This window comes from Mustela nivalis (genome assembly GCF_964662115.1).
Source record: "Mustela nivalis genome assembly, chromosome: 2".
NCBI lineage: Eukaryota > Metazoa > Chordata > Mammalia > Carnivora > Mustelidae > Mustela > Mustela nivalis.
The window spans coordinates 134,462,000-134,474,598 of NC_139021.1; the positions used below are offsets into that span (position 1 = coordinate 134,462,000).

Consider the following 12,599-nt stretch of genomic DNA (forward strand, 5'->3'; position numbering starts at 1 on the left):
GCCTCTCTGACTCACTTTAAGAATTGCAAAGAATCAGGCTATTAGAAATACAACTCCAGGGTGCCTGGGTGGCTCAGTGGGTTAAGCCGCTGCCTTCGGCTCAGGTCATGATCTCAGGGTCCTGGGATCGAGTCCCGCATCGGGCTCTCTGTTCAGCAGGGAGCCTGCTTCCTCCTCTCTCTCTCTCTGCCTGCCTCTCTGCCTACTCATGATCTCTGTCTGTCAAATAAATAAATAAAATCTTAAAAAAAAAAAAAAAAAAGAAATACAACTCCAGATAAATTATCATGGTACTAGGCAGTAAAAGAGGGAAACACAGCAGTACAAATCATTTACTGAAAAGAAAAACAAGAGTGGAAATGGCAATGACTAGATGACTTCAACATCTGCATTCTAGCTACTCAGATATTTATACTCTAACACAAATTACCGAGGCAGCTCTGCTCCTTTGTGGGTTGAGACTTTGGAAATGAAAGCTTTCATGCTTTCTGAGACTTGACTTAAGTCATAATTCTCTTCCTCCTTGGAAACTGGCTCAGCATCTTTTTTGCCAGCAGCTTCCTGCAGCAGCTGGTCCAGCTGATCTGGTGAGAGATCTAACCACTGGTCATCTGAAAAAGAAGAAAACATGACACTGCCATACCACACTGAACATGGCAGATACTCTCAGAAGAGAGCCTTGTGAGACTTAGTGGAATATTTTCATTTTTCCTAACCCTTCTGCTCTATCCTGGTCCACCACTTACCATCTTCTGGGGGAAGATTAGCTTCTTCCTTCTTAAGCTCTTCTATATCAAATGGTATGGTCTGTAATAAGGTTAAGATTTCTTCACCTGGGCTCATAGCAAGAGAACTATAAAAAATAAAAAACATGGGGATATTTTTATAAGACAGCTCAGAAAAATAATCACAAAAAATAGTATTTTAAAGCGGGAGGAATAATCTAGTCTAATTTGTTTTTAAATAATTGTTTTATAGATCCCCCTTTTCTTAAAAATTTTACCAGGAACTCTAGAATGTAAAAGGGCTCAAAGAAAACCTGTTTTTTACAGCAAAGGAAACTATCAACAAACTGAAAAGGCAACCTACTGAATGCAAGAAAATATTTGCAAAAGCATATATCTGATAAAGGGTTAATATCCAAAATGAAAAAGAACTCACACATCTTGATAGTAAACAAAAAATGTGATTTACTTTTTAAAATTTATATTCAATTAGCCAACATATACTATATCATTAGTATCTGATGTAGTGTTCAATGATTCATCAATTAAAAACAATCTGATTTAAAAATGGGCAGAGGACCTGAATACAAGATATACAAATGGCCAACAGGTACATGAAAAGGCGCTCAACATCACTCTTCATCAGGAAAATGCAGATCAAAATCACCATGAGATACCATCTCACACCAGTCACAATGACTATTACCAAAAAGACAAGTCAGTTGGTAAGGATTTGGAGAAAAGGGAAGCCTTGTGCATTGGTGGGAAAAATGGGTGCAACCAGTATGAAAAACAGTCTGGAGATTCCTCAAAAAATTAAAAACAGAACTACCATCTGACCCAGCAATTCTACTTCTGGAGATATATATAGATAGATAGATATATCTATCTATCTATATATATCTCCAGAAGTAGAATATATATATATATATATCTATATATATATATGGGAAAAGAAAAGATATTGAAAAGATGTCTGCAACTCCCTTCTCTGCAACATTACTCACAATAGCTAAAGACATGGAAACCACCTCAGGGCCCACCAGTGGATGACTGGATAAAGGAGATGTACATAATTAATATAATAATAATAAAAAATAATAATCAATACAATTATATTATAAATACATATAATATATACAAATGTATTATTCAGAGAAATATATGTGAGAAAGAAGGATAAAGAAGAAATATGAGAAAGGAGGATTTCAATATGCTAATGGAATAAAGCAGAGAATGACAAACACCGCATGGTATCACACTTATGTGGAATGTCAAAAAAAAAAAAAAAAGTAAACTTCACAGAAACCGAGTGTAGAAAAGAGAATGCCAGGGGTTAGGGAGTGAGGGGAATAAGGAGGGGCTGGTAAAAGGGTACAAAGTTTCTGAATACCATCTAAGGATCTAATGTAAAACATGGTGACTGTAACACTGTATCATATAAACGAAATCTGCTCAGAGAGTAGAACTTTAATGTTCAAATTGCGCCACCAAAAAGATAAATATGTGAGGTGATGGAACTGCCAATTAACTAGATCTCTTCACATGTGCAAATATCAAATCACCATGATGTACTCTTTAAATATCTTACAATTCTGTTCCTCAAATTATTTTTCAGTAAAGCTGAGAAAGAAAAACTGCTTTGACTGAAATGGGAGTTTGGAAGCTCAGAGGTTATCCATTTCAGCTTTGCCTTTGGTTCTGTAGCAGAAAGCATGGAAGACAATTATGAAGCTGCTGACAGTACAGCTCTTTCAATTTATACATAGCATACATACGAGGAAAAGAAAACCCAGAAGAAAGTATGAACTAAAATTAATATTGCATGTATGAAATACTAGGTTAGCACTTTATTTTTTAAAGATTTTTATTGATTTACTTGACAGAAAGAGAGAGAGCACAGCCAGGGGGAGCAGCAGGTAGGGGGAGAGGGAGAAGCAGGCTCATCCTGAGCAGGGAGCCCAATGGAGGGCTTGGTTCCAGGACCCTGGGATCATGACCCAAGCCAAAGGCAGACACTGAAACGACGCCCAGGCGCCCCTAGGCTAGCCCTTTAAATACAGTTTCTTATTCAGTTCCCTAATTACTATTATGAGGTAATAATCCTGGTTACAGATGAGAAAGCCAGAGCTCAGTGAAGTTATATAATGTCTGAAAGGTCACTGAGTTAGAGCAAAGTCTTGAAACCAAGTGTTCAGATACTAACTTATGATCATTCTACAACAAACTGATGAAGAAATACACACAGAGATATTATCTGTACGATGAGTATGTTATTTTATTTTACTATCATTTTTAAAAATATTTATTTATTTGCCAGAGAGAGAGAGAAAACAGAAGCGGGGGAGCACAGGCAGAGAGAGAGGCAGACTCCCTGCTGAGCAGGGAGCCTGATGCGGGACTCAATCCCAGGACCCCTAGGTCATGACCTGAGCCAAAGGCAGATGCTTAACCAACTGAGCCACCCAGGCATCCCAAGCATGTTATTTTATGATGGCAATGTGACCTGTGTATCTGATGGAAACCTGTCTGATCTATTTAGAATGGAGCAAATCAAATTATGGAATGGACTTACATTCATTTAAATAAAGATTTGCATACCTTGCTAAATCATGTAGGTGACAGGAAATTATCCCTGCTACATATTATGCAAATATTACTAGGAGAAAAAAAGAAATACAAAAGTAACTGTAATAAATTACACAGTATAAAATCGTATTTATTTTAGAAAGAGAAGAGAGAGAATGTAAGCAGGGAGAAGGGCAGAGGAAAAGGGAGAGAGAATCTCAAGCAGACCACCTGCTGTGTGCAGGGCTCAACCTCATGACCCTGAGATCATGACCTGAGCTGAAATCAAGAGTTGGACCAAATGCTATGAAGAATCACAGGAGAAGGTAATTAATTACAGTAACTACAGAAAAGTTAAAAAGAAATGATAAAGACAATGGAAGTAGTTGAGTTAGGCCTTAAAGAATGGGGTGCGGGGGCACGCCTGGGTGACTCAGTTGGTTAAGCAGCTGCCTTCAGCTCAGATCATGATCCCAGCGTCCTGGGATCGAGTCCCACATTGGGCTCCTTGCTTGGCAGGGAGCCTGCTTCTCCCTCTGCCTCTACCTGCCATTCTGTCTGCCTGTGCTCACTCTCTCTCTCTGACAAATAAATAAAATCTTAAAAAAAAAAAAAAAAAAGAATGGGGTGGGGAGCCTGGGTGGTTCGGTCAGTTGGTTAAGTGTCCAACTCTTGATTTCAGCTGAGGTCATGTTCTCAGGGTCCTGAGATTGAGCCCTGCACTTAGCAGGGAGTCTACTTGAGATTCTCTCTCTCCCTCTGCCCCCTTCCCTGCTCACACAGGCTCTCTTTCTCTCTCCAAAATAAAGCTTTGTTTAAAAAATGGGGAAGATGTTTTCTTGAGACTTTTTATTTCTTTATTTTGAGAAACAGCAAGTCCATGAGCAGAGGGAGGGGCAGAGGTAGAGAGGAAGAAGCAGACTACCACTGAGCAAGGAGCCCAATGAGGTTCAATCCCAGGATCCTGGGATCATGACCCAAGCCTAAGGCAGACCTTAACCAACTGAGCCACCCAGGCATCCAGAATGGGGAAGATTCTGACAAGTAAGATAGGGTAGAGGAATTTCAGGCAAGGGAGAAAATGAGCATTTGTATAAAGGCAAAGAAGTGAGGAACATGTTCACAAAGCAAATGGTGTTCAGTCTGGCAAAAGCATCGAAGATGAAGCTGAACAGATGGACAGGAATGAGAGCACAGTGAGCCTGAAATGGCTAAATTTGGACTCAATGAAATAAGCAGTGAGTGATCACTGATGGCTTCTTTTTTATTTTTAATTTTTGTTTTAAGAGATTTAAATAATACAGACAAGTCCAAAAGATACAGCAGAAAAAAATGATACAACAAATGTCCACATCCTACCACCTAGAATTTTAATATTGCTATACTTACTTCTAGTCTAAAGGTATGACTGATTAGCCTTAACACAAAAAATTAAACACAACATATGCCCATAGTTTAAAAATTTATAGATAAAGCTAATATTTTTCCTTTGATGACCAACACTATCAGTTCCAGTCTATTTCATTATTATCCAGAGGTGACTGCTCCCACAAATAATCCTTCTGGTCCACTGAGCATGTGAGTGCGCGTGCACACGCGCATGTATTTGTTATATTTGTTGTTGAGTGTTCTCTTTCCCTGGAATTTTATTACCCCCAGATACCCGTATGCCTCATTCCCTCACTTCATTTATATCTTTTCTCAAATAGAACCTCCTTGGAAAGGCCTCCTTGACCAACTTATTCAGAATAGCAGTCTAGGGGTGCCCGGGTATCACAGTTGGGCGCACCAACTCTTGGTCTTCGCTCAGATCATGATCTCAGGTTCATGGAACTGAGCCCTGCATCAGGATCCGTGCCTATACCTCTCTCATACACTAATGAAACAAGATGGGATCAGGAGAGAGACAAACCATAAGAGACTCTTAATGTCACAAAACAAACCAAGGGGAGCCGGTAGGGGGAAGAGGGGGAGGGGGAGGGGGAGGGTGGTGGGGATATGGTCATTGGGGAGGGTATGTGCTATAGTGAGTGCTGTGAACTGTGTAAACCTGGCGATTCATAGAACTGTACCCCTGGGGCTAATAATACATTATATGTTTATAAAAAAATTTAAAATTTTTTAAAAAAAAACACATGACATTTTGTGCCCTAAACATTTTTATATATATAGCATCCATACTCTACATATTTACAACTTGCCTTTTTCAATCAACATGTTTTCAAAATCTATTTATTTAGATCAGTGGTTTTCAACTGGGGACAGTTTTGCCCCCAGAGGACATCTGATAATGTCTGGCCATATTTTTGGTTGTCACAGCTGGGGGTGGGGTAGAGTGTTATTGGCATTTATTGGGTAGAAGCCAGGGATGCTGCTAAACAACATATAATACACAGAGCAGTCCCCCACAAAAAAGAATTATCTGGTCCAAAATGTCAACAGTGCCAAGGCTGAGAAATCCTGGATTAGATTTATGTACATTTAGCTAATCTCTGGTTAACTAATGGATTGTAATCTATCATATAACTACAACGTTATCTATTATTGATGGACACCAACACATTGTTCAGTTTTTAACTATTACAATCTCTAATAATTTTTAGGAGAGTGACTGAAGATGATTGAAGCATATTTCAAACAGATTCTCTTGGGTCTAATGGTTGCATTGCAAATTAAGAGTTGCTAGCCATTGGAAAACAAATTTAAGTATTGCCAGAGTAAGAAATGAGTGAGAGGGGAAAAAAAAAAAAAAGAAACAAGTAATTAGAGTAGCTACTTAGAGTAAAAAAGAAAAATGCAAGACACAAGATAGTAATAAAAAGGATCAAGAGTCTGGATCCAAGGAGAGCCAGGAAGTTTAGGTGATAAGGAGGACGGTAGCACTTTAAAAAGAGACTGGGAAACAGTCTGTGATACTAATCCAGGTTTTGTTTTGTTTTTGTTTTTGTTTTTAAGAAATCACATCATCACAATTTTAATTGCATATGTTTTCTTTTTTTTAGTCAATTAAAACAACCATTTTATATTATTACTATTTTTATAACATATAATTATTATTTGTTTCAGGATTACAAATAAGACTGTGAATCATCAGTCTTACACAATTCACAGCTATGGTGAGTGCTGTGAATTAATCCAGGTATTTAAAAAAAAAAAAAAACAAATACACTGGGAATTCAAAAACAGGTCTGGAGAGAGTTGTGAGTTTGGTTTTAAACTGTTCAGAAGTTATCCTGGTTTGGGAATGGAAGTCTTTTTTGCAACACTCTAATGGAGATGTAGGAGCACCTGGGTGGCTCAGTGGGTTAAAGCCTCTGCTTTCAGCTCAGGTCATGATCCCAGGGTCCTGGAATCTAGCTTAGCGGGAAGCCTACTTCTCCCTCTGCCTGCTGCTCCCCCTGCTTGTACTCTCTGTCAAATAAATAAAATCTTAAAAATAAAATAAAATAAAATGTTGGACATACAAGCTACTTAAATTCTTTCTCCAGTAGTAAAAATGTGGTAAATAATATCTATTTACTGAAATGTTATGCAGCTCCTTAACAATTATGCTTATAAAGACTTTCTAACGTCATGGGAAAAGGTAAGATAATAATGAGTAAAAATTATGGACAGGATACAAAATTTTTGTATAGTATAAAAATGTTTTAAAAATAACTAGATGAATATGGGGGGAAAATAATGGAAGGCAGTAGAGCAAAATGATAATAGTAGTTGACTTTCTGATATGAATTTTTCCTTACTACATCTTTCTGTATTTGCTATATTGAGTGAATGTTATTTTGTAACAACAATGAACCTATTTTAAGGCTTTATTAGAGAGAGTGAGCAAGTGAGAGAGAGCGAGCGTGAGCTCTGGGGGAGAGGGAGAAGCAGGGTCCCCACCAAGCAGGGAGCCTGACATAGGGCTTGACCCCAGGATCCTGAAATCATGACCTGCGAGGAAGATAGACACTTAACCAACCAAGCCACCCAGGCGCCCTATGAACTTCATTATTTCAAAAGAATTACCCAACCACCAATCTATCTTGTTTTGTGCCAGGAGCCCTAATTCTCCTACATGAGTCTCTCTTATTTTCTTGATATCTCTTTAACCCGTCTGTAAGGTAACAGTTCACAAGCAGAGTGGCCCTTTGACGCAGATGGGAATCATCTAGGGGAGATTCTCCTAACCATGATGGCCACCTCTTTTAGTCTCCTTTCCCAAGTTTTCTGAAATGATACCCTGAGAAGGAATCCTTTTACCACCAATTATTGCCATAAAACTGATGGGAGTGCAAAGGCACAGGCAGACAGTTCTGAGAGAAATGACAGGTGTAAAGTCATAATTATCTCACAGACAACTGAGGTTAGAGTTCTCTCAGCATTGACCTTGCTTCACCAGTCTTCAAAAACATTCTATTACACAAATATGTGATGTTTGTGACGCAAGCAAAATGACTAGAGTTCAAAACCAGTAAGTTTAACTTGGAAAAAAAAAAAAAAAGTCCAAAGACAAAATGAAAAACACACACAACTTGGGACCTTTTAACTATAATATATACAAAGGTATTCTCTCATGTTATTTAACAGCTTTGAGTACCTCAAATTCAATTCTGTACACACAAATTGAAGTTTTTCCCATACTCAAATTCTGACCTTTGATTCCTGAGCTCAATAAGACTGAGGTTTTCTGCTAGAGCTCTATTTTTTCCTTGGTGCTGCACTAACTAGGAGGTGACCTCAGGGGGACAACTCAGATAATGTGGACCACCATCTACTGTGATCTTCTTTTAGGTCCTATTTCCTTCAATTTTTGCCTTATTTTGTTGTTCTATTGTGTCTTCAAATAACTGTTTCTTATAGTCTCACCAAAGTTTATAATTACAGTTGGCAGGGGTTAGTTAGATACGTTATGCCACCATTATGAGACCTCGGTTTTATTAAATTTTAAAGAGGGGTGCCACTTCCTCCCAATCTTGTGCTCATTTCCTTCTTACCCCAGGAAATGTATGGCAGGTCAGAATGAGATTTGATTTGAAAGAGGAATATGTGCTTTATCCTGTGGTTCAGACCTACCTAAAAGTAGCCAGACTCAACCAAGGTCTCCAATAGGAATCACGCATATGCTCATTATCAGACTGCCTGAGTTCAAATCCTGTATCTGTCACTTATTAGCGGTGTGACCTTTGGCAAACTACTTAATCTCTCTTGGCTTCAGCTTCTCTGCTGTAAACAGGGAACAATAATCATACTTATTTCATAGGACTGTAAGAGAGATATAACAAATTAAAGTGGCCTATACATTACAATTACCAATAAATGTTAGCCATTAGATGATGATAATGACGACGACAGGTGCCAGACCCGGTGATCTGTAGCAAAATCTCCTCTCCCCCAATTCAGCCCTTCAGCAATCATGATCCTACCATTAACTCTTTAAATACGGCAACTCCAACTTCTACAACTATCTCAAGAGTGAGGAACTCCTTAACTTCCAGCAGGTCACCACTCTGCTGCCATGGTTACATAGCGATGAACTCACCTTTCTGATCGGTTTACTGACAGTTGGAAGTAGTTCTTTGCCATTTCTAGCCTTGCCTGGTACTCAGCAGAACCTTCTATCAGTCCCTTAAAAAAAAAAAAAAAGGCCTATCAGAACGTTATTTACATGCTATCATTAAAATAATTTGCTCACCAGCAATTTTCAGGGAGGCAGTGTGTGATACATTGTTTAGGAATCATGAGGCTTGAGTCCAATCTCTGTTTTGTCACTAATGTACCTTTTGGGGCTCTAGTTTCTCCAAATAAGTGCACTCAGCTATATGTAGTAGTTCCTAATTCTTTTCACCATTAAGGACCTCTTTCCAATTTGGAAGATTTTCTACCATTTTCTTTTTTTTTTTTTAATTTTATTTATTTATTTGACAGACAGAGATCACAAGTAGGCAGAGAGGCAGGCAGAGAGAGAGGAGGAAGCAGGCTCCCTGCCGAGCAGAGAGCCTGAAGCGGGGCTCAATCCCAGGACCCTGGGATCATGACCTGAGCCGAAGGCAGAGGCTTTAACCCACTGAGCCACCCAGGCGCCCCTTCTACCATTTTCTAATATTTAATTAGTTATTAATAAATAATTTATTAGTAATTAATTTATAAAACAAAGTACAAATAGATCCCAAAATAGCATAATCCCACTTTAACTACCACTCCTGCTTTTCACATTTATGTTTATTTTGGCATTCATACTTAGTATTTTATATTCTTTCAAAAATAGACTACAATATCATAAGCACCTTTCCATATTGCTACAGTCTTTGTATCACCATGTTTTAAAAAATTTTAATTCCAATACAGTTAGCCTACAGTTCTCTATTAGCTTCAGTGATACAATATAGTGATTCAACAATTCTCTATATTACTCAGTGCTCATCACAGTAAGTGTCCTCTTAATTCCCCTATTTCACCTAATTCACCTATCCCCCCACTTTCCCTCTGGTAACCATCAGTTTACTCTCTAGAGTTAAGAGTCTATTTTTTGCCTTTTTCCTTTGTTCAGTTGGTTTGTTGAATTCCGCATGAGTGAAATTATATGGTATTTGTCTTTCTCTGACTTTTTTCACTTAGCATTTTACCCTCTAGATCCACCTATGTTGTTCTAAATAGCAAGATTTCATTTTTTATGGCTGAGTCATATATATATATATTTTCACATCTTCTTTTCCTATCCATCTCTTGATGGGACACCTGGGTTGCTTCCCTTGGCTATAAATAATCTTGGCTTTAAATAATGCTGCAATAAACATAGGAATGCATGTATCCCTTTGAACTAGTGTTTTCATTTTCTTGGGTAAATAACCAGTAGTGGAATTACTGGATCATATAATTCCACACTGTTTTCCATAGTGGCTGCACCAGTTTGCATTCCCACCAACAGTGCACAAGGGTTCCTTTCTCTCCACATCCTCATCAACACTTCTTTTTTTTTATTTTTAACACTTGTTTTTTCTTATATTTTAGATTTTGGCCATTCTGAGAGATGTGAGGTGTTATGTCACTGCTATTTTGACTTGCATTTCTCTGAAGATTAGTAATGTTGAGCATCTTTTCATGTATCTGTTGGCCACTGGCCTGTCTTCTTTGAAGAAATGTCCGTTCCTGTATCATTATATTCTTAATGAATTTTTCTACTTCTTGGATGTTTCCTTAAAATACATCATTCAAATTAAAGTTCTGAGTTTGAACCTTTGAACCTTTCTATAGCTTCTGGAACACATTAGCAACTTATTTTCCAGTTAAAGTTCTATCAATTTGCGACGTTATGGCAGTGAACAGGAGTATTAACTTCACTACACCTTCAATAGCACTAAATATCACACAGATACTTTTTCACATATTGTATTCAGACGTATAGCCTTGCTACTTATGAGAGTGAGTATTTTAAGAAAAATGTGCTAGTTTTCTTTACATAATTTTTTTCAAGATTTTATTTATTTATTTGCCAGAGAAATCACAAGTAGGCAGAGAGGCAGGCAGAGAGAGAGGGGAAGAAGGCTCCCTGCTGAGCAGAGAGCCTGATGTGGGTCTCGATCCCAGGACCCTGAGATCATGACCTGAGCCAAAGGCAGAGGCTTAACCCACTGAGCCACCCAGGCACCCCTCTTTTTGTAATTTTTAAAATTTATGTCTTTGTTCATTTTTCTGTTTGGTGTCTTCATGTTTGCCTTATGATTTGCCAAAGTTGTTCTTCTGATACAAACAACTTAAATGTTAGTATAAATAACAATATATATAAATGTTAGTAGTTTTTCTAAAATACTGAAAACAGTTCATAGCCACCCCCTCATTAACACTGAATTAGAATGGTCCTTTTTAACTCTCACTTCTATAGTCATGTTACACATTAAATATGGACCACAGGACTCTAATGCACCAGCTTGATTTTCCCTGGATTGTACAATTTTACAAGTGCTTTGCAAGTCCTACCTTAAAGTAATCATTCTTTTTCAGACTTTCGAGGAAGCCAGCCCAGAGTGGTGAGGGAGTCATGAAGGATTTCTTGGAGTCAGAAAAATGTGGGCTAAATTTGGAGCACAAGATCTCAAATCCATGAGCCTAGATGAAATAGACAGAATTTTCATTATTAAGTTACTTTCTTTCCATTCAGCCACACTTAAGATCTAGGTGACTGGACATATGGGCATATGGACATTTATAACACTTGGAATTTTATGAAAAATCTATTTCCAAGTTTTTCAATATCTATAGATTACTAAAAATTATAAAGGGAAGGCAAACAATACAAACATTCTTGTCCTCCTCAAAGAGATTTCTTTTCTTGCTGATTACAAAACCAGAAATTTAAACTCTCTTGTTTGCTTAAAAAAAGGCATTTAAAAGGTTTCTTGTCTAACAGAAATTATAAATGAGTTCAGCAAGGTCTTAAACATGGAAAGGGAAGGAAGGGAATCACTTATTTTTAATTGTCCTTGGACTAAAAAATATGAGTGAGCATGGCAAAGTCAGTCAGACAGGGAGATTTCCTGATCACTCTAGAGAAAACTAATATCAATTTCTTGCATATCTTTTCAGAAGTAATATATGCATTCAAGCAGATGTGTAGTCTGTGTCTATATATCCTACTGCATCCCTTTGGTCATTAAATGGCAACATACTGTTCTAAACCTTGCTTTTTCACTAAGGTATATGCTTTGGAGATCATTTTATATGATCATACAAAGTTAACCATTTCACTGCATAGGCAGACCATAATTTAACTATTCCCCTACCAATAGGCATTAAGGTGGTTTCCAATCTTTACTGCTACAAATAATGCTGTCATGAGTATCCTCATACATCTTTGTACACATTTAAAATATACAGAGGATAAATATCTAGAAGTTAAAAAATGCTGAGCAGAAGGGTTTGTGCATTTATATACTGATGGATATTCACAAATTTTTATAAGACACTAAATCAACTCACACTCCCATCAATGATGTTTGAGAGTATCTCCTTCTATATATATTTTCATTAATCCAATATATATTATCAAACTTTCTGATATTTGCCAAATGATAGAAAACAGTTTTATAGCTTTAAGTTGCATTACTTTTATTATGAGCGAGGGCTAACATTTTTCTTACATTTAGATTAAAAATCATTTGCATTTCCTTTCCTGTGGACTCTGTTCAGTTTCTGAACATTTTTTGTTAATTAGTATTTTTTTCATATTGACTTATAGGAACTCTCTATATATTAAATAAATTAGCTCTTTGTAATTTAAATTGCAAATATAATACTTTCTTCAGGTTTATTACCTTTTGACTTTAG

General features: G+C 37.3%; 1 protein-coding gene across 3 annotated transcripts in view; it reads right to left on the minus strand.

The window, feature by feature from the left end:
- ECD (ecdysoneless cell cycle regulator) overlaps positions 1 to 12,599 on the minus strand; it is a 33,756-nt gene that overhangs the window by 9,321 nt on the left and 11,836 nt on the right. For all 3 annotated transcript variants that reach the window (XM_082715755.1, XM_082715754.1, XM_082715753.1), the window contains exons 8-11: positions 11,253 to 11,381; positions 8,818 to 8,903; positions 747 to 853; positions 431 to 611 (exon numbers count right to left, since the gene is read on the minus strand). In XM_082715755.1, the coding sequence (XP_082571881.1) occupies positions 431 to 611; positions 747 to 853; positions 8,818 to 8,903; positions 11,253 to 11,381 (503 nt within the window). The remainder of the gene's footprint in view (positions 1 to 430; positions 612 to 746; positions 854 to 8,817; positions 8,904 to 11,252; positions 11,382 to 12,599) is intronic.